The sequence below is a fragment of the Panthera pardus genome, unplaced genomic scaffold, assembly GCF_024362965.1.
Source record: "Panthera pardus isolate Hobbes unplaced genomic scaffold, ASM2436296v1 HiC_scaffold_27, whole genome shotgun sequence".
In the NCBI taxonomy this organism is placed as follows: domain Eukaryota; kingdom Metazoa; phylum Chordata; class Mammalia; order Carnivora; family Felidae; genus Panthera; species Panthera pardus.
This window is the reverse complement of record NW_026526843.1, coordinates 78,469,948-78,490,874: the sequence shown is the minus strand read 5'-3', so window position 1 is coordinate 78,490,874 and position 20,927 is coordinate 78,469,948. Positions and strand designations below refer to the sequence as shown.

Here is a 20,927-nt window from a genome sequence, read left to right as displayed (position 1 = left end):
TTTCTGTCCTAGGTTCATGCAGGAGGTCTATCTGGACAAGTTCATCAGGCTGCTGGATGCCCCAGGCATTGTCCCAGGACCAAACTCAGAGGTGGGCACCATCCTGCGCAACTGCATCCATGTACAGAAGTTGGCAGACCCTGTGACCCCAGTAGAGACCATCCTGCAGCGCTGTAACATGGAGGAGGTACAGAAGGCTCTAGCTCATACCCTGCCTCATTCCAAGGGCCCCTCAATTTTCCTCATTGTTTCTCTTCCTTCTTTCTTCACCAGATTTCCAGCTATTATGGGATCTCTGGGTTCCAGACCACTGAGCACTTTCTGACTGCGGTGGCTCACCGCCTGGGGAAGAAGAAGAAGGGAGGCGTATACAGTCAGGAACAGGCAGCCAAAGCTGTTTTGGCTGACTGGGTGAGGTGAGGACGGGGCTAGGAGTCAGGGTGAGACCTGCTGAGAGTCATGCTCCACAAAGGGGTGCATCTGTGTTTAGTGATGGACAGCCTGACATCCTGGGTCCTAGGGCAGGGGAAGGCTGAGGCACCAGGTCATGTTCTGATCAGGAATTTATGGCCAGTGGTTATCCAGAAACTCAACTTGTTGTTCTGAAGCTACTGTGGGTTTTCTTGTTGTTCCTCATTGTTTCTGACTTGGGAACTCATCCTCTCTTTGGTCATTTGTTCTCTTAATGATATCACCAATTTCCTCCCACCTCCCAATGCAGTGGGAAGATCAGCTTCTATACACTCCCACCTGCCACCCACACTTTGCCTGCTCATCTCAGTGCTGAGATCATTAAGGAGATGACTGAAGTCTTTGACATTGAGGATACCGAGCAGGCCAATGAAGATACCATGGAATGTAAGTGGGGGCAAGTGGAATGGCCTGCCCAGCACTTTGTCTTGCCCTGGGTGGGAGCCACACGGACCCAACAACAAATCCCATGTTTGATCCCCGCCCCTGCCCTGGCCCTACTCTGGCTTTGAGAAAATTGTTTAACCAACTCTAAGCTTAATGTTTTCTCCCACAAGGTGGAGAATTCTAATCTGGACCATGGGGGTGGTTGTGGTCTTTTGGTAGATAGGAAAAAAGTCAGCAAAGTACTATGTACACAGTGGGGTGCTCAGGAAATATGAGGGTCCTTTCCCCATCTCTTGGGACCTGGAATGGACTAAGACACTCCTATGCAAAACCCCTTCTCTCTTGTTGCCCTAGGCTTTGCCTCAACCATTGCATGTCCATTCCTAGATTTTCATTCTTACCCCCATTGGCAGGGAGACATCTGAGTCACAGAAAGGTGATACTTGCTGAATGGTGCCTGGTCAGTGGCAGGCAGAGGTGGCATTTAAAGTAGCTCTTCTGCCCTGTGGTCTAAGACAGTCCTAGCCCAGTGTAGCTAAGTGGTTAAAAAATGGATTGCCTGGATTCAAATCCAAGTTTTGTTTCTTGCTAGCTGTGTGATGCTGCATAAGTTACTTAATTTTTCCATGTCTCAATGACATCATCTATAAAATGGGGACAGTGGCACTCACCCGATAAGTTGTTCGTGAAGACTTACTTAATATGTAAAAACACTTGGAGCAGTGCCTGGCTTATAGTACATGCTTGGTGAGTATTAGGTGTTATTAAGATGATCATTTGCTGGGGTTCAGAGGTGTGGCTTTCAGAAATTTCTGTAGGAAGTTTGTTCTTTTCAGATACTACTATCTGCAAACTTGTCTTATGGCTCCTCCCCCCCATCTCTATCTCACCTAGGAAAGGTGCCCAGTGTTCTCTGGACCTGTCTGGGGTAGTGGAAAAAGCCCTAGCTGGCCTGCCTTCTGGTTTCTTTGTTTCTCTTGAGGGCCACTTGCTTTCCTTCTCTGGGCCTAAAAGGCCTTGGAGTTTAGATGAGGGCAAGGAGACTTGCTTTCTCTAGAGTTTATTCTCCATGTGGCTTTAGGCATGTCCATTGCCTTTCAGAACTTTACTTCCCTCTTCTACCAAGTGGGCAGTTGGGGAGAATTAGAGCTCACGTTCTTATGATGATGCTTGACCCTGGCTGCATGTGAGGGCAAAAGGGGCTCCATCACTGAGAATGTGCTTTGGCAAAATATTGAGGTCTGGGAAATTGAGGAGAGGGAGAAATTAATGGTGAGAGTTTCCTAGAAGAGTTGGTCCTAGTGTTGTATCTTGAAGAGTGAGTAGGGATTAGAGGAAAGGGATAGGGGCAAAGTTTAGAAGTAGGTGGGATAATGTGGGCCCAGGGCAATGGGTTACATTAATGGTTTGCAGTGGAGACCAACTCCAGGCAAGGGGCCAGAGCGAGGGGGAGAGAGGCCTGGTCTTAGGGAGGGAAACCCAGTGGCTGCCATTTACTGAGCAGTGTCTCAGACCAGTGCATTTCAGGCATCCTCTGCTGTGACGGCAGCCTTATGTCATAGACTTGTGGTATTCTCATTTTCCAGATGAGGAAGGTAAGGCTCCAAGAACAGCTCCCAGCAGGTGAATTTAATCCTCACATGCCTTTAATCCTTTGACATGTGTCCTCCCAGCAGGAATGAAAGAGTCTTCCTTTCCAACTCCCTTGGGCAGTGTCCACATATCCTTTCCACTGAGGCCTGATGAGTGGGGATCAGGGGCCTGGCCACAGGAAGGAGCTAGGGCCCTGACAGTGGTTTTGGTTGTGTTAAAGGCTTGGCCACTGGAGAATCAGATGAACTGTTGGGTGATGTGGACCCGCTTGAAATGGAGATCAAGTGGCTCCATTCTCCGATGATGAAAATAGCAGATGCCATGGAAAATAAAACCACCGTGTATAAGGTACCCATCCTCTTTATTCATAGCAACCCTCTCCTCTACCCAGGGCTCTGCCTGGCTACCACAAGGTTTGCCTATAATGGTGGGGAGATGTAGGTCATTCATTCACTTCCTGTGGGCTCCCTGGGTGTCAGGTGGTGTGTATCCTTTGCCAGGCAATGGCAGGTCCAAGGAAGAGGCATACTCTCTCAAGGAGCTTTGCCTGCCTGGCTCCAGCCTAGAGAATAAGTATCCCCATTTGGCCACCCAGTTGTTCAAGTTGAAAACCTGGTTATCCTTGACTCTTCTTTCCAACTAGCATCCAGTGTCCCATACAGTCAGTCAGTAAGTCCTATGGCCTCTCTCTCCTAAGTCTCTTGAGAAACTATCCGCTTCTTTTGATCCCTACCCTTTCTATAACCCTAGTCTAAGCTTCTAACCTTTTCTCACTTGGACATATGTCCCATGGTTTCTAATGGCCCAGTCTGACCATGTCACCTCCCCTGTTACGGCTCCCCAGCACCTACATGATCAACTCAATATGCCATGCTATGATTCCTGGAGGCTCTTTTCAGCTTCTTCTGCTAGTCCTCCTATCTCTGCCCTTTGAGAGGTTGCAGTTTAATGGGTTTTAGATACAGACATCTGTACTGTTATGGGAGACACACAGACTAGAGGTGGGAGCAGAGGTTGGGAAAGCATGGATCTGAGGGCTGTAACTATGCTACTTGTGAATCAAGGAAGTCTTGCTGGAGGCCTTGATGCTTGCGTCACCTCTTGGAGGCTGAGGAATTCTCTGGGCAAGTTGCAGGGGGTGGGGGGACAGCAGCCGATGGCTAGGAGCTCAGCCAGTGCTTATGCCGAGGCCCAAAAAGGAGATAGTGTGGTGTTTTAGGGAAATCGTTTGTGGTGCAGAGTAGTTGGAATGAGAATGGAGGCAAGGAAAGATGAATCTGGAATCAGATTACAGCAGTCCTTGAGTTTGACTTTAAGCCATGGGTATTAGGAAAACACTGAAAGTTGGTTATTTTTTTCTGTCAAAGCATTTTCCTTTTTTTCTGATTTTATTTAAAATATCTTTACATTTATATTTCGACTAGGTAATATGTGTACATGGCATAAAATTTAAAAGGTACTAAAGGGTATGCAGTGAAAAGTTTCTCTGGCATCTGTCTCCCAGCCACCTTGTCCCCTCCTTGGTGACAGACTTGAATGTCCTTTCAGAGCTATTCCATCTTTATGCACACACATATATATGTGTAAGGAGATACAGAGATCTGTTTTAGTTCAAATAATAGCATAGTATTTATATTATTCCGTATTTTGCTTATGTCACTTACAAAATCATCTTGTAGATTGTTTCACGTGATTACTTAAAGAGCTGTCCTTTCTTTTTGATGGCTACATACCATTTGGAAGGGTTTCTTAAGCAAAGAAGTGACGTGGTTAGGTTTGTGTACTATAGGTATCACTCTGGTGGCCGGAGTAAAAATCAGGTTAGAAAGAGAGGGAGCAGGGTGGAGGCAGGGGTTCAAGGAAGGAAACTGTCATCTGTATTCTATAAGAGATGATGAGGCCTGCACTGAGGTAGTGGCAGGAATCACGCCATTCTCATCCTCACACAATTTTAAACATTCCCCTGGTGCTTACAGGAAAACCAGTGTAAAGTTGTATGTTTAAGGCCATCCTCTGGTAATACTTCTTAATGAGCCCATAAGCCCCAGGACATACCATTTTTCCTCAGGGACCTATAGTAGTTCCCCACTCTATGCTACAGGTTTCAGACTCAGGTTCAGGGAACCTGAGTAGGACCACTTCATTGTACAACTCTGGGAGATACCATTTAGATGTGCTATATTGTGAATGGTGCCCCCGGCTGCAACCCCAGAATTGTGTAGTTTGGTAGTCTTGCCTTTTCTCCACTATAGGGTGGTGGGTAGTCATACATACATATAAGCGTGACTGCTAGGGTTCGTATTTATTCCACTCTTTACTAGTTGTGTGACCTTAGGTGCCTTGTTTGTCATAGCATTGTTACAAGGATTAAATGAGTTAATACGTATATGTGTGTGTATATATCTACACACATGAAAAGATGTTCAATATCACTCATCATAGGGAAGTACAAATAAAAACCATAATGAGATACCACCTCACATCTGGCAGAGTGGCTAAAATTAACAACTCAGGGAACAACAGATGTTGGCAAGGATGTGGAAAAAGGGGGAACCCTTTTGCACTACAGGTGCGAATGCAAACTGGTACAGCCACTCTGGAAAACAGTATGGAGATTCCTCAAAAAATTAACAATAGAACTACCCTATGACCCAGCAATTGCACTGCTAGGTATTTATCCAAAGGATACAAAAATGCTGATTTGAAGGGACACATGTGCCCTAATGTTTATAGCAGCACTATTGACAATAGCCAAATTATGGAAAGAACCCAAATTTTCATCAACTGGTGAATAGATAAAGCCGATACAATGAAGTACTACTTGGCAAAGGAAAAGAATGAAATCTTGCCATTTGCAACAACATGGATGGAACTAGAGGGTATTATGTTAAGCAAAATAAGTCAATCAGAGAAAGACAAATATGATTTCAGTCATGTGGAATTTAAGAAACAACAGGTGAACATAGGGAAAGAGAAGAAAAAATAAGATAAAAGCAGAGGGAGGCAAACCACAGGTGACTCAAATACAGAGTGAACAAACTGAGGATTGCTGGAAGGGAGGTGGGTGGGGGATGGGTTAAAGGGGTGATGGGCATTAAGGAGGGCACTTGTGGAGATGAGCACTGGGTGTCATATAAGATGAACCGCTGGATTCTATTCCTTAAACCACGACTACACTGTATGTTAATTAACTTGAGTTAAAAAAAAAGGAATCATCATAATACCAATTGTCATTAATCAAGTAACTAGTTTTTTAAATTTTATTCTTGTAAAAGCCATGCAAGCTACCCATTGTCTATCCCATTTGACAGATGATCAAACTGCAGCTGAGAGATTAACTGAAGCACCTTCTAGTTTGTGATAGAGCCAGACTTGGAGCTTAGTTCTACCTGTTCTTTTTTAAGTTTATGTATTTTGAGAGAGAGAACACAAGCAGGAAGGAACAGAGAGAGAGGGAGAGAGAGAATCCTAAGCAGGCTCTGCACTCTCAGTGCAGAACCCAACATGGGGCCCAAACTCACAAACCGTGAGATCTTGACCTGAACCGAAATCAAGAGTCAGATGTTTAACCCGCTGAGCCACCCAGGTACCCCAGGATTCCTATTCTTAAGCAAATCTGTCCCTGCCTCCTCTGCAGAAGTCTTTGGAGGACCCAGACCTCACTGTTGTCCCTCTCTCTCTCCAGATTGGAGATCTTACTGGGTATTGCACCAATCCAAACCGTCATCAGATGGGGTGGGCTAAACGCAATGTGGACCACCGCCTCAGGAATAATAGCACTGTGGACATCTGCCCTGTGGACCGCCGTCCAATGCTGCAGAGGATCATGGAGACAGACCCCCTGCAGCAGGGCCAGGCTCTGGCATTTGCCCTGAAGAATAAGAAGAAGATGCAGAAGCGTACTGGTGGGGGCACCTGACCATACCCCTCTTACCCATGCTCCAAAAATGCCCACTTAGGCCTTGATTAGGGGCTCTTGAGCGAACATTTACATGTGTCCAGCGCAAGGCTAACCCTGGTTAGGGGGCATAGGTTTGGAGGCTCACCTATTAGCACAGTGGTTCTCAAACTTTATAGCTTATTATTAGAATCACCTGGAAGGCTTGTTAAAACACAGATTACTGGAACCCACCCCCAGAGTTTCTGATTGAGTATATTGGCCATAGCACTTGAGAATTTGTGTTGCTAACTGGTTCCTGGTGGATGCTGATGTTGTGCCTCTGGGAACCACACTTGGAGAACCTAGTCTGTGTATCAAATAGCTACCATTTATGTGTTAGTTGCTTTCTACGGAACTTAGAGATTATATATAATGTTTACTGTATCAGTAGGCAATGTACTCAAAATCTGAAAGGTACAAAAGGATATACAGTGAAATGTTTCTCTCCTCCCAATCTCCTAGTCATCTAGGGCTTCTCACAGAGGTGACCAGTTAATTTCTTCTCATTCCTGAGATAGGTACACAGGCAAATAGCTATATATTTTTTATTCTCTTTTTCTATGCAGATGCTAGTCAACTGATCACACAGTTTTGCCATATCATGTTTCCATTTAATATGTAATGTAAATTCATAAAAGAACTTCCTCCATTTTAATGGTGGTCTGTTGTGTGGTTGGCCAATTTAGGTCTTCATGCTGTACTAATCTTCACTAACTCATTGCAAACCTTATCCCGATTTGGTAAGTGAGGAAACAGGCCCAGAGACATTAAATGATATACTCAACGTAAAACAACTAGCATTTGATGGAGCCAAGATGTAAACCTAGGATTTATTGACCCCATAAGCCCAGTTCTTTGCTCTTGGCCTGGTTTCACACTGAGTCCTGGGAATCCGGAGATGAAATACCCTTGAACTCCTGGTCTTATTATAAGGGAGTGAGGAAGAGATAAGAAAACAGACATTGGTCACAGACAGAGAAAGAAGAGTGGGGAAACCTAACCCAGCCTGGTGAACCTAACCCAGATGGTGGTGGGGTAGGGATGATCAGAGAAGGCTTCCTGGAGGAGATGTTATCTGAGGGGAATCTTGAAGAACAGGCTGGAGGATGGGAGGTGAGCATTCAGGCTCAAAGACCCTACTTTATGCTACCCCTTTGCTGTGAGAGCTTTAACGGTAGTAGCAGAGTGCTAAGCTCAACACAGTAAAAGAAAATTGCTGTTTTGATACTAGAAAGGAAAAAAAAATACCTGGAGCCCAGTGAGTCTGACACTCTGAGATAGACCCTATGTTGGGGTGATCATTTCACAAGTAGATAAATGAGTCTACCTGTGAGCTTGTGCATTGACTGCCACCCCCCCCCCCCCCCCCCCACCGCCCGGTTGTTTTGTATAGTGGTGGGGGTAAGTGAGCCAGTTTGGGAGTTTGATATAGATCAAGATAGATATAGGCCAGCTCTGGCAGGCCCTCCTGCTGGCAAGCCACCCATTAAGTGACTGCTTGTATTTCTCCGTTCTGCAGATAAACTCGCCAGCAAGTTGTCTGATTCCATGATGTCTGTCCTCGACCTCTCTGGCAACGCTGATGACAGTGCTGGTGACTGATCGACTAATCTCACCACCCTTTCCCCTCCAAGCACCAGTTCCAGTGGGTTGATGGAATACAGATGAAATGGTGTGCTTCTCCCTGAAGCACCTGCATATTAAAAGAACTCCTCCCCCACCATGTCCCCTTCTCACTGTTCCCTCCATTTTTCAAGACAAAAGAGTCCCAAGTTGCTGGAGCTGGCAAACCTAATACTCTTTATTTAACCCCTACTCTGTTTTTCAAGGGAAATAAAATTATCAGCAGATCCCTGATACTAACAGTTTATCCCCACCCTGTAGGTTAGGATGGTTAGAAGACTGGCCCTCACAAAACCCTCTTGAATAGCTAAATGTGCAACTAGAGGTGAGGCTTTTGGTAACCTGGTGGTCCCTGGGAGGGTGATGATTTCTTTATCAGTCGGCAACATATTTCAGTGGCAAGCCATTCCTGTGGTGGGCTGTAGGCTATGCATCTTCCTCCCACCAAGTCTGCAGATCCTCTTCTGTGTGGCAGTGACAGTAGGGGGAGAAGTGATGATCCTTGTCTGTGGAAGGGTCTGGGGATAGGATAGAGAGAAGAAGAGAACACAAGCCTGGCTGTGGTAAACACTACCTTGTTTACATGAAGGGAAAATATAGGATGCTTGTTGGTAGCATGGCTACATGGCAGGGGGGTGGGGGGCAAGTCACACCTTCGGGCATTTCTAGGCAGATTGGGTTGGAGGAATCCCTTGAAGTGAGACACTCTGGCTGGGCCCAGCCCTTGCATGATCATTTCTCATCCGGCACCAGCTTTGAATTCCGAATTCCGTCATTCAAAGGGATCTGGTGCCATTAGCTGCTGTTTTAGGGGTTCATTGGTTGAAGTCACTATACCCCATTAAAATATAATTAGCCACCTGCTGTGGGAGAGCCTACCCCATCAGACAAAGATAGTGTCAAGGGGCCCTCAGAAAGGGACTGGAGTAGATGGCAGCAGATAAAACAATCTTACTTTACCAGAGTTTGGGCTGTGTACATAACCTCTGTCCCAGCAATCTACTGGGAACAGATTTGAAGGGATTGGCTGTTATATCACTTCAGTCTTTGTCCTCCACCCCAAACTTCCACATCATCTTTGGACCCACAGCCACATCTTAGTCTTGCCTCATGCTGTCACCCCCTAATTTGCCTATTCAAATCCTAAGAGCAGAATCACATGATGGACTGGCGAGCCCTTGGCTGCAGGCTGATTGGTGGGGAAGTGCAGACCACTCCTGCATTCTGGGGCAGCCAAAAAAGAGAATTAAGTACTACTTGAGCACACACTGCACCAAACCCTGGAAACCTCTTAACTCCTTTAATCCTCAGTACAGCTATTCCAGTAAGGGGTTAGTCTCCCCATATGAAAGATAGGCTAAGGGAGTTGTTAGGATGTACCCAAGACAGTGCCAGGATTGGAAACCAGATATGATAAAAAACGCATGTAGGTTCTTTCCTCTGCATTGTGCTGCCTCCTTAACATTGATTAAATGCCTATGCGTGTGCCAGCTTTAGATACATGCTTTTTTCAGTAAAATAAGAGTCTTACTAAAATTCTACTTCCAAGTCCCTTTGCATGGAGTACAACTTATTTCACAGTATCTTATCAAACTCTCCTGGCAGGTAAATAATGTTACAATGAAAAATGGGATCCCAGGATAGCTAAGGCCATTTTAAAACTTATATGGCATTTCATTGAACTTTGTGTTTTCTAGAGGTGTCTGGGTGGCTCAGTTGGTTGAGCATCTGACTCTTGATTTTGGCTCAGGTCATGATCCCAGGGTCATGGGATTGAGCTGTGTCAGGCTCTGCACTGAGCGTGGAGCCTGCTTGAGATTCTCTCCCTTCTCCTATTCACCCCTCTCTCCCATTCACAGTCTCTTTCTAAAATTAAAAAAAAATGAAAATGTTTTCTAGTACTCCTAAGATACTGGAAACTAAGCACTGGACATACGAGGTATCTCAATGAGTAAGAAGGAGCATGGGAGGAGCACCTGGCTGCCTCAGTTGGTAAGGCATGCGATTTGATCTTGGGGAGTTCAAGCCCCATGTTGGGTGCAGAGCTTAATTAAAAAAAAAAGCATGGGGATGTGATTTGGCCTAAATCAAACAGAAGAACTAAAGTAGTCATGTCGGGATAAGAATTTGGGACTCCAGATTCTCTACAATGTATCACAACTTAAAAAAGTTCTTTCTTGAGTCATTTACCTCATTTAAAAAAATATTAAGATTTGATGTATATACAATAAAGTTCACCCTTTATAGTGTAAGTTATTTCACTTTGGACAAATGTATACAGTAGTGAACTACTAAAACAATCATGACATGGAATAGTTCTATCATCCCTGAAACACTAGGGCCTTTTGTAGTTAACCCTTTTATTCCTACCTTCAGTTTCTGGGAACCACTGATAATGTTTTCTGTCTCTATAGTTTTGCTTTCATGTGAATGTCATGTGAAAAGAATCCTACAACATGTAGGCTTATTTTATGCCTATAGATTTTTAAAATTGTATTTAAAAAGTTACATAGAGGGGCGCCTGGGTGGCTCAGTCGGTTGAGTGGCCGACTTCGGCTCAGGTCATGATCTCACAGTCCGTGAGTTCGAGCCCCGCGTCGGGCTCTGTGCTGACAGCTCAGAGCCTGGAGCCTGCTTCAGATTCTGTGTCTCCCTCTCGCTGACCCTCCCTCGTTCATGCTCTGTCTCTCTCTGTCTCAAAAATAAATAAACATTAAAAAAAAAGTTAGAATAAAATTCCTCTTGGTGTACATTTCTATAAGCTTTGACAAACGCAGAGTTGTGTAAACAACACAATCAAGGTACAGAACAGTTCCATTATTTCCTGCCCTCCACCAACAAAGTCATTCCTGCTACTTACAGTAAAAACCTCTCTACCCCTAACTCCTGGCAACCTTGATTTGTTTATCCTTATAGTTTTATCCTTCGGAGAATGTCATACAAGTTGAATTATACTATATGTAGCCTTTCTTAAAGTTTAGTTTTGAGAGAGACAGCACGAGTGGGGGAGGGGCAGGAGAGTGAGAGAGAATCTCAAGTAGGCTCCATGCTGTCGGCACAGAGACTGATGCGGGTCTCAAAACCATGAAGCTGTGAGATCATGACCTGAGCTGAAACCAAGAATCCAATGCTTAACCAACTGTGTCATCCAGGTGCTCCTATAGTATGTAACCTTTTGAGACTGGTTTCTTTCAATAAGCACAATACACCCGAGATTCATCCATGTTGTAGGGTTTATCAGTAGTTCCTTATGTCTGAGTCATACTCCATTGTATGGATGTACCACGATTTGTTTATTCCCAAGTTGAAGGGATATTGGGTTTCCAGTTTTGGGTGATCACAAATAAAGTTGCCATAAACATTTGTATGCAATTTTTTGTGTTTTCATTTCTTGAGAGAATACTTAAGAGCTGGATTGCTGGCATATGTGGGAAGTATGTGTTTAACATTCTCAGAAACTGCTACGCTGTTTCTCAAAGTAGCTGTACCATTTTTCATTCCCATTAGTGTGTGAAAGTTTAAGTTGTTTTACATCTTTTCCAGCACTTGGCATTGTCAGTTTTTTGACGTTAGTTATTGTAGTAGGATGTAGTGGTATCTAATGATTTTGATTTGCATTTCTTTACTGACTAGTGAGTTGAGAATATTTTCATGTGCTTATTTGTCATCCATATATGTTCTTTGGCAAAGTGTTCAAACCTCTTGCATATATATATATATATATATAGATATATATATATATATATAGTGCTATTTCTTTATCATATATGCTTTGTAACATTTTTACCCAGCTTGTGGTTCTGCTTTTCATTCTCCAAAAATTTTTTCCATTCCAAAACTCTTAAAAAATTTTTTCTAAACGTTTGTTCATTTTTTGATAGAGAGAGACAGAGTGTGAGTGGGAGAGGGGCAGAGAGAGAGGGAGACACAGAATCAGAAGCAGGCTCCAGGCTCCGAACTGACAGCACAGAGCCAGACGCGGGGCTTGAACTCATGGACCTGAGATCATGACCTGAGCCGAAGTTGGACACCCAACTGACTGAGCCACCCAGGCGCCCCCCAAAACTCTTTTAACAGATTTTTTTTATTTTTAAAAATTGTGGTAAAATACATGTAACATAAAATTTACCACCTTAGCCACTTTTTTCCAATGAAATAAGTTTGCTTTATTTAAAAACAGTAACTTCCTTATGTTGGAGCACAAAATTCAATACTGATACAAATATGAATTTCTCAGGAGGTCAAGATATATGTCAAGCAAATTTTCTGAATTTCTTCTTTTTAATTTTTTTTTTACTGTTTTATTTATTTTTGAGAGTGACAGTGTGAGCAGGGGAGGGACAGAGAGAGGGCAACAGAAGATCTGAAGCGGGCTCTACACTGACAGCAGCAAGCCTAATGTGGGGCTTGAACTCACAAACTGAGATCATGACCTAAGCCAATGTCAGATGTTGAACCAACTGAGCCACTCAGGCTCCCCTCTGAAATTCTTTTAAAGGAAGAATTTTTAAGCCATATGAAACAATGTACATCAACAACATGTATAAATAAGCCACAGTTCAAATTTAAGCTGAATAATCAAACCATGTAAATGACCTCAACTACTATTTGCTAATATTTACAACACTGTACATATTTTCAATAAGTTAAGTGAATCATCTATCACTCTTCCCATCTCCCAGTCTCCCCAGGACATACATTTTTTTTTCACTAGATTTAATCCATAAATTTGCTGAGGAGATTCAGGCATTTAACTATAGCTGAGTTTAACAGAAATATAGAAAACCACAAAGATTTATTGAGCATTCACAAATGATTACAGCAATTCCTCAGAAACCCTCTATGTTGTCTCCTTCCTTCCTTCCTTCCTTCCTTCCTTCCTTCCTTCCTTCCTTCCTCCCTCCCTCCCTCCCTCCCTCCCTCCCTCTTTCTTTCTTTCTTTCTTTCTTTCTTTCTTTCTTTCTTTCTTTCTTTCTTTCTTTCTTTCTTTCTTTCTTTCTTCTTTTTAAATTTAAATCCAAGCTAGTTAACATATAGTGTAATAATAATTTCGGGAATAGAATTTAGTGACTCATCATTTACATATGAACCCAGTGCTCATCCCAACAATTGTCCTCCTTAATGCCCCTTGCCCACTTAGCTCATCCCCCCAACCCAACATCCCTCCAGCAACCCTCAGTTTGTTCTGTGATTTAAGAGTCTGTTTTGGTTTTTCTTCCTGTTTTTATCTTATTTTTGTTTCCCTTCCCTTATGTTCATTGTTTTGTATCTTAAATTCCACATATGAGTGAAATCATATATTTGTCTTTCCCTGACTGACTTATTTCGCTTAGCATAATACATTCTAGTTTCATCCACGTTGTTGCAAATGGCATGATTTCATTCTTTTTGATTGTCGAGTAATATTCCATTGTATATATGTATACCATTTCTTGATCCATTCATCAGTCGATGGACATTTGGGCTGTCTCATACTTAGGCTATTATTGATAGTGCTGCTACAAACATTGGGGTTCATGTGCCCCTTCGAATCAGCATTTTTGTATTGGATAAATACCTAATAGTGCAATTGTTGGGTTGTAGGGTAAGTTCTATTTTTAATTTTTTGAGGAACCTCCATACTGTTCTCCAGAGTGGCTGCACCAATTTGCATTCCCACCAGCAGTGCAAAAGGGTTTCTCTTTATCCGCAGCCTCGTCAACATCTTTTGTTTCCTGCGTTGTTAATGTTAGCCATTCTGACAGATGTGAGGTGGTTTCTCATTGTGGTTTTGATTTGTATTTCCCTGATGATGAGTGATGTTGAGCTTTTTTTCATGTGTCTGTTAGCCATCTGGATGTCTTCTTTGGAGAAGTGTGTATTCATGTCTTTTCCCCATTTCTTCACTGGATTATTTGTTTTTTGGGTGCTGAGTTTGATAAGTTCTTTGTAGATTTTGGATACTAACCCTTTATTTGATGTGTCATTTGCAAATATCTTCTCCCATTCTGTTGGTTGCCTTTTAGTTTTGCTGGTTGTATCCTATGCTGTGCAGAAGCTTTTTATTTTGATGAGGTCCCAATAGTTCCTTTTTGCTTTTGTGTCTCTTGCCCTGGAGACATGTCAGGTAAGAAGTTGCTGTGTCCAAGGTCAAAGAGGTTGTTGCCTGTTTTCTCCTCTAGGAATTTGATGGCTTCCTGCCTTATATTTAGGTCTTTCATTCATTTTGAGTTCATTTTTGGGTATGGTGTAGGAAAGTGGTCCAGGTTCATTTTTCTGCATGCCACTGTCCAGTTTTCCCTGCGCCATTTGCTGAAGAGACTGTCTTTATTCCTTTAGATACTCTTTCCTGCTTTGTCAAAGATGAGTTGGCCATATGTTTGTGGGTCCATTCTGGGTTCTCTGTTCTGTTCCATTCATCTGAGTGTCTGTTCTTGTGCCAGTACCATACTGTCTTGCTGATTACAACTTTGTAATGCAGCTTCAATTCCAGGATTGTGACGCCTTAGCTTTGGTTTTCTTTTTCAGGATTGCTTTGGCTATTCAGGGTCTTTTATGGCTCCATAGAAATTTTAGGATTGATTTTTCTAGCTCTGTGAAGAATGCTGGTGTTATTTTGACAGGGATTGCATTGAATATGTAGATTGCTTGGGTAATATTGACATTTTAACAATATTTGTTCTTCCAATCCATGAACATGGAATGTTTTTCCATTTTTTTGTGTCTTCTTCAATTTCTTTCATAAGCTTTCTATAGTTGTCAGTGTATAGATTTTTCACCTCTTTGGTTAGGTTTATTCTTAGGTATTTTATGTTTTCTTGGTGCAGTTGTAAATGGGATAAATTCCTTGATTTTTCTTTCTGTTGCTTCATTATTGGTGTATAGAAATGCAACCAATTTCTGTACATTGATTTTATATCCTGCCACATTGCTGACTTCATGGATCAGTTGGAGCAGTTTTTTGGTGGAGTCTTTTGGGTTTCCCACATAGAGTATCATGTCATCTGCGAAGAGAAAAATTTGACTTCCCCCTTGCCGATTTGGATGCCTTTTAGTTCTTTGTGTTGTCTGATTGCTGAGGCAAGGACTTCCAACAGTATATTGAATAACAGTGGTGAGAGTGGACATACCTATTGTGTTCCTTACCTTAGAGGGAAAGCTTTCAGTTTTTCTGCATTGGGGATGATATTAGTGGTGGGTCTTTTGTATATGGCTTTTAAGATCTTGAGGTATGATTCTTCTATCCCTACTTTCTTGAGGGTGTTTATCAAGAAGAGATGCTTTATATCGTCAAATGCTTTTTCTGCATCTATTGAGAGGATCATGTGGTTCTTATTCTTTCTTTTATTAATGTGATGTATCTCATTGATTGGTTTGTGGATATTGAACCAGCCCTGCATCCCAGGAATAAATCTCATTTGATCGTGGTGAATAATTCTTTTAATGTATTTTTGGATCCTGGTGGCTAGTATCTTGTTGAGAATTTTTTCATCCATGTTCATTCATCAGGGAAATTAGTCTGTAGTTCTCCTTTTTAAGTTGGGCCTTTCTCTGGTGTTGGAATCAAAATAATGCTGGCCTCATAGAATGAGTTTGGAAGTTTTCCTTTCATTCCTGTCTTTTCAACAGCTTCAAAAGAATAGGTGGTAACCCTTCTTTAAATGTTTGGTAGAATTCTCCTAGAAAACCATCCAGCCCAGGACTCTTGTTGGGACATTTTTGATTATTGATTCAATTTATTTACTGGCTATGGATCTGTTCAAATTTTCTATTTCTCCTTGTTTCGGTTTTGGTAGTTTATATGTTTCTAGGGATTTTTTCATTTCTTCCAGATTGCCCACTTTATTGGCATATAATTGCTCATAATATTCTGTTATTATTGTTTGTATTTCTGTGGTGTTGGTTGTGATCTCTCCTCTTTCATTTGTGATTTCATTTATTTGGTCCTTTCCTTTTCCTTTTTGATCAAACTGGTTAGGGGTCTATCAATTTTGTTAATTCTTTTGAAGAACCAGCTAGCTCCTGGTTTCCTTGATTTTTTTCTACTTTTTTTTTCTTAAATCTCAATGTCATTGATTTCTGCTCTAAACTTTATTACTTCCCTTCTTCTGCTGGCTTGGGGTTTTATTTGCTGTTCTTTTCCCACCTCTTTAAGGTGTAAGGTTAGGTTGTGTACTTGAGACCTTTCTTCCTTTTTTAGGAAGGCCTGGATTGCTATATACTTCCCTCTTATGACTGCCTCTTTGCATCCCAGAGGTTTTGGGCTGTCGTGTTTTCATTTTAATTGGCTTCCATGTACTTTTTAATTTCCTCTTTAATTTCTTGGTTACCCGTTCATTCTTTGGTAGGATGTTCTTTAATCTCCAAGATTAATGGTCTTTCCAAAATTTTTCTTGTGGTTGATATTGAGTTTCATAGCATTGTGATCTGAAAATATGCAAGGTATGATCTTGATCATTTTGTACTTGTTGAGGGCTGATTTGTGTCCCAGTATGTGATCTATTCTGGAGAATGTTCCATCTACACTTGAGAAGAATATGTATTCTGATGCTTTAGGATGAACTGTTCTGAATATTTCTGTTAAGTTCATCTAGTCAAGTGTGTCATTCAAAGCCATTGTTTCCTTATTGATTTCCTGCTTAGATAATCTGTCAGTTGCTCTAAGTTGGGTGTTGAAGTCCCCTACTATTATGGTATTATTATCAATGGTTGTCTTTTAGTTTGTGATTCACTGACTTATATATTTGGTTATTTCATGTTGGGGGCATAAATATTTATAATTGTTTGATCTTTTTGGTGGATACACCCCTTCATTGTGATATAATCCTTATTCATCTCTTTTTACAGTCTTTTTTAAAGGAATTACATTTATGTATGTATGTATGTATGTATGTATGTATTTTCTTATTTAATGTTTCTTCATTTTTGAGACAGAGCGCACAAATGGGTGAGGGGGAGAGAGAGAGGGGGACAGAGGATCCTAAGTAGGCTCTGTGCTAACAGCATGTAGCCCGATGCAGGGCTCAAACTCATGAATTGTAAGATCATGAACTGGGCTGATGTTGGATGCTTAACTGACTGAGTCGTCCAGGTGCCCCTCTTGTTACAGTGTTTATTTGAAAATCTTATTTGTCTGATATAAGTATGGCTACTCCAGCTTTCTTTTGACGGCCATTTGCATGATAGATGGTTCTCTTACTTTCAATCTGAAGGTGTCTCTAGGTCCAAAATGAGTCCTTTGTAAGTAGCATATGGATGGGTCTTGTTTTCTTACCCATTCTGATACCCTATGTCTTGTTTTTTTAATGTTTATTTGCTTTCGAGACAGAGAGAGAGTGTGAGTGGGGGAGGGGCAGAGAGAGAGGGAGACACAGAACCTGAAACAGGCTCCAGGCTCTGAGCTGTCAGAATAGAGCCCAACGTGGGGCTTGAGCCCACAAACCGTGGGATCATGACCTGAGCCGAAGTTGGATGCTCAACTGACTCAGTATCCCAGGCGCCCCACCCTATGTCTTTTGATTGGAGCATTTAGTCCGTTGACATTTAGAGTGATTACTGAAAGATATGAATTTATTGCCATTGTGTCGTCTGTAGAGTTCGTATTTCTGGTGGAGTTCTCTAGTCCTTTCTAGTCTTTGTTGTTTTTGGTCTTTTTTGTTTTGTTTTGTCTTTTCTCCACTCAAGGAGTCCCCCTTAAAATTTCTTGTAAGGCTGGTTTCGTGGTCGTGAACTCCTTTAGTTTTTGTTTGCCTGGGAAACTCTTTATCCTTCCTTCTATTATGACTGACAGCCTTGCAGGATAAAGAATTCTTGGCTGCATATTTCTCTGATTCAGCACGTTGGGTATATCCTGCCACTCCTTTCTGGCCTGCCAAGTTTTTGCGGATAGGTCTACTGCAAACCTGATGTGTCTTCCCTTATAATTTAGGGACTTTTTTTCCCTTGCTGCTTTCATAATTCTTTCCTTGTCTGTGTATTTTGTGAATTTGTCTATGATATGTTTTGGTGATGGTCAGTTTTTGTTGAATCTAATGGGAGTTGTCTGTATTTCTTGGATTTTGATGTTCATATTCTTCCCCAGATTAGGAAAGTTTACCACTATAATTTGCTCACATAAATCTTCTACTCCCTTTTCTCTCTCTTCATCTTCTGGGACTCCTATGATTCAGATGATATTTGTTTTTAATAAGTCACTGAGTTCTCTAAGTCTTGTGTTGTGCTCTTTTGCCTTAGTCTCCCTCTTTTTTTCTGCTTCATTATTCTCTATAATTTTGACTTTATATCTCTGATTCTCTGCTCTCCTTCATCCATCGTTGCCATCATGGCAGCCATTCAAGATTGTGTCTTGGTTAGAGCATTTTTAATTTTGTGCTGACTAGACTTTATTTCTTTTATCTCGAAAACAAGGGATTCTATGCTGTTTTCAACCCCACCTAGGATTCTTATTATCATGGTTCTAAATTTTAGTTCAGACATCTTGCTTATATCTGAGTTGATTAAGCCCTGGCTGTCATTTCTTCCTGTTATTTGGAGTGAATTTCTTAATTTTGTTGTTTTGGAGGAAGAAAGTAATTAATAAAATAAAAAAATAAAAAATAAAAAATAAAAAAAAATCAAATAAAGGGAGCTAGATCTTAGGTGTGTTTTGGTCTGCTTGTTGAAAGAAGCTTTATAGAATAGAGAAAAAAGGGAAAGAATAGAAAGAACAGAAAAAAAGGTAAAAAGAAGTTTAAAAATTAAAAAAATGTATAATAAAATAGATGAATAGACCCCGTAATTATGATATAATGCCCTTCTTCATCTCTTGTTACAGGCTTTAGTTTAAAATCTAGTTTTTCTGATATAAGAATGGTTACTCCAGCTTTCTTTTGACTTCCAGTAGCATGGTAGATGATTCTCCATCCCCTCACTTTCAATCTGAAGGTGTCCTCAGGTCTAAAATGGGTCTCTTGTAGACAGCATATAGATGGGTCTTATTTTTTATCCATTCTGATACCCTATGTCTTTGATCATAGCATTTAGCCCATTTATATTCAGTGTTATTATTGAAAGATATGGATTTAGTGTCATTGTGTTATCTGTAGGTTTCATGCTTGTAATGATGTCTCTGGTCCTTCGTAATCTTTGCAACATTCCACTCACAGATTACCCCTTAGTGTCTCTTGTAGGGCTGGTTTAGTGGTGATGAACTCCTTCAACTTTTGTTTGGGAAAACATTTATCTCTCCTTCTATTCTGAATGACAGGCTTGCTGGATAAAGGATTCTTGGATGCATCTTTTTCCTATTCAGCTCATTGAAAATTTCCTGCCACTCCTTTCTGGCCTGCCAAGTTTCAGTAGATAGGCCTGCTACTACTCTTATGTGTCTACCCTTGTAGCTTAAGACCCATTTGTCCCTAGCTGCTTTCAGAATTCTCTTTGTATTTTGCCAGTTTCCCTATGATATGTTGTGCAGAAGGTTGATTCCTGTTATGTCTGAAGGGTTTTCTCTGTTCCTCCTGGATTTCAATGTATGTTTCATTCCCCAGAATGGGGAAGTTCTCAGCTATGATTTGTTCAAGTACACCTTCCACCCAGTTCTCTCTCTCTTCTTCCTCAGGAATGCCTATGATATGGATATTATTACATTTTATTTAATCACTTAGTTCTCTAATTCTCCCCTCATGTTCCAGAATTTTTTTTATCTTTTTCTCAACTTTATCTTTTTCCATTATTTTATCTTGTATTTCACTTATTCTCCCCTCTGCCTCTTCAATCCTTGATGTCACTGCATCTAGTTTGTTTTGCAGCTCATTTACAACATTTTTCAATTCATCATGACTACTTTTTAGTTCCTTGATCTCTGTAGCAGTAGATTCTCTGCTGTCTTCTATGCTTTTTTCAAGCCCAGTGACTAATATTATGACTATTATTCTGAATTCTTGTTCAGTTATATTGTTTATATCTATTTTGATAAGTTCTGTAGCTGTCATTTCTTCCTAGAATTTATTTTCAGGAGAATTCTTCCATTTTGTCATTTTGGCTAGTTTTCTGTCCCTTATGTGTTTTAAAAGCTTGTTATGTGCCCTGAACCTGCGAGCACTCCTATATTAAAAAGGGGTCATACATTGTCCAGGGATGGCTCTTCAGGAGGTGTTTTTTGGAGACTGTTAGTTGCTCTCTGTTGTTGTGACTTTGGTTATTTTATCTCCCTACTTGTAGTGATGTTTTGTACCCTGCACCAGGTATGCTTTGATTTGTTCATTGAAGTAGTCCTGGAAAAGAAAACAAACAGACAAACAAACAGAAAACAAAAACACACAAACACACGAATTAAAAACAAAAACAAAAAACCAGAAACACCAACTACAAGTAAGCAACAGTGTGGAGGTGGTGCTGATGGATCAGGCCTTATCCCATACAAAGGCAGAAATGACATGGGCGGGGAAAAGGAAAAAATAAACATTGACCAGGCAGAGAAACTATACAGCTCAATCTAGAGAGTGAGAAAGGAAAATAAAGAAGGAGTGGGGGGGGGGGGGGAATGAAAAGAAGACAAAGTTGTCCAGACAGAGAAACTGTACAGCTTAATTATTCCAGAGAGAGAGAAAGGAAAATAAATAAGGAAGTGTAGAACATGTATAAAGAGCATGGATTAAATATGTCTGCTTAAGCAGCCAACAACCAGAGTAACTAGACTAGAGAAAGGAAGAGATAAGAAGGAGAAAAGGAAGGAAGAGTATATCTATATAATAAGAATTGTCTGAGAATTAAACCAGGCAATGCAACAGCACTGGTCTAAGGGAGGGGCCGTTTGGTCTTCAGCCTCAATCCCGCTCCAGTAGATATCAGTTACCAGGCGTGGAGGGGTGTGGTTTGGGGTAAGAGGGTCCCGCCTTCACTGTGGGCCCCGTTGTCTGATCCCTAAGGCCCCACCATGGTGGTGGTGGGGAGG

General features: G+C 41.4%; 1 protein-coding gene across 5 annotated transcripts in view; it reads left to right on the top strand.

Annotated features, from left to right (window-relative positions):
• GNL3L (G protein nucleolar 3 like) overlaps nucleotides 1–11,386 on the top strand; it is a 29,062-nt gene extending 17,676 nt beyond the window's left edge. For 4 of the 5 annotated variants that reach the window (XM_019436655.2, XM_019436654.2, XM_019436652.2 and 1 more), the window contains 6 exons: nucleotides 13–187; nucleotides 274–416; nucleotides 722–858; nucleotides 2,672–2,799; nucleotides 6,137–6,356; nucleotides 7,911–11,386. In XM_019436655.2, the coding sequence (XP_019292200.1) occupies nucleotides 13–187; nucleotides 274–416; nucleotides 722–858; nucleotides 2,672–2,799; nucleotides 6,137–6,356; nucleotides 7,911–7,993 (886 nt within the window). In that variant the 3' untranslated portion in view covers nucleotides 7,994–11,386. The remainder of the gene's footprint in view (nucleotides 1–12; nucleotides 188–273; nucleotides 417–721; nucleotides 859–2,671; nucleotides 2,800–6,136; nucleotides 6,357–7,910) is intronic. The other variant, XM_019436656.2, reaches the window with a different exon arrangement.
• The last annotated feature ends 9,541 nt before the right edge of the window (nucleotides 11,387–20,927 follow it).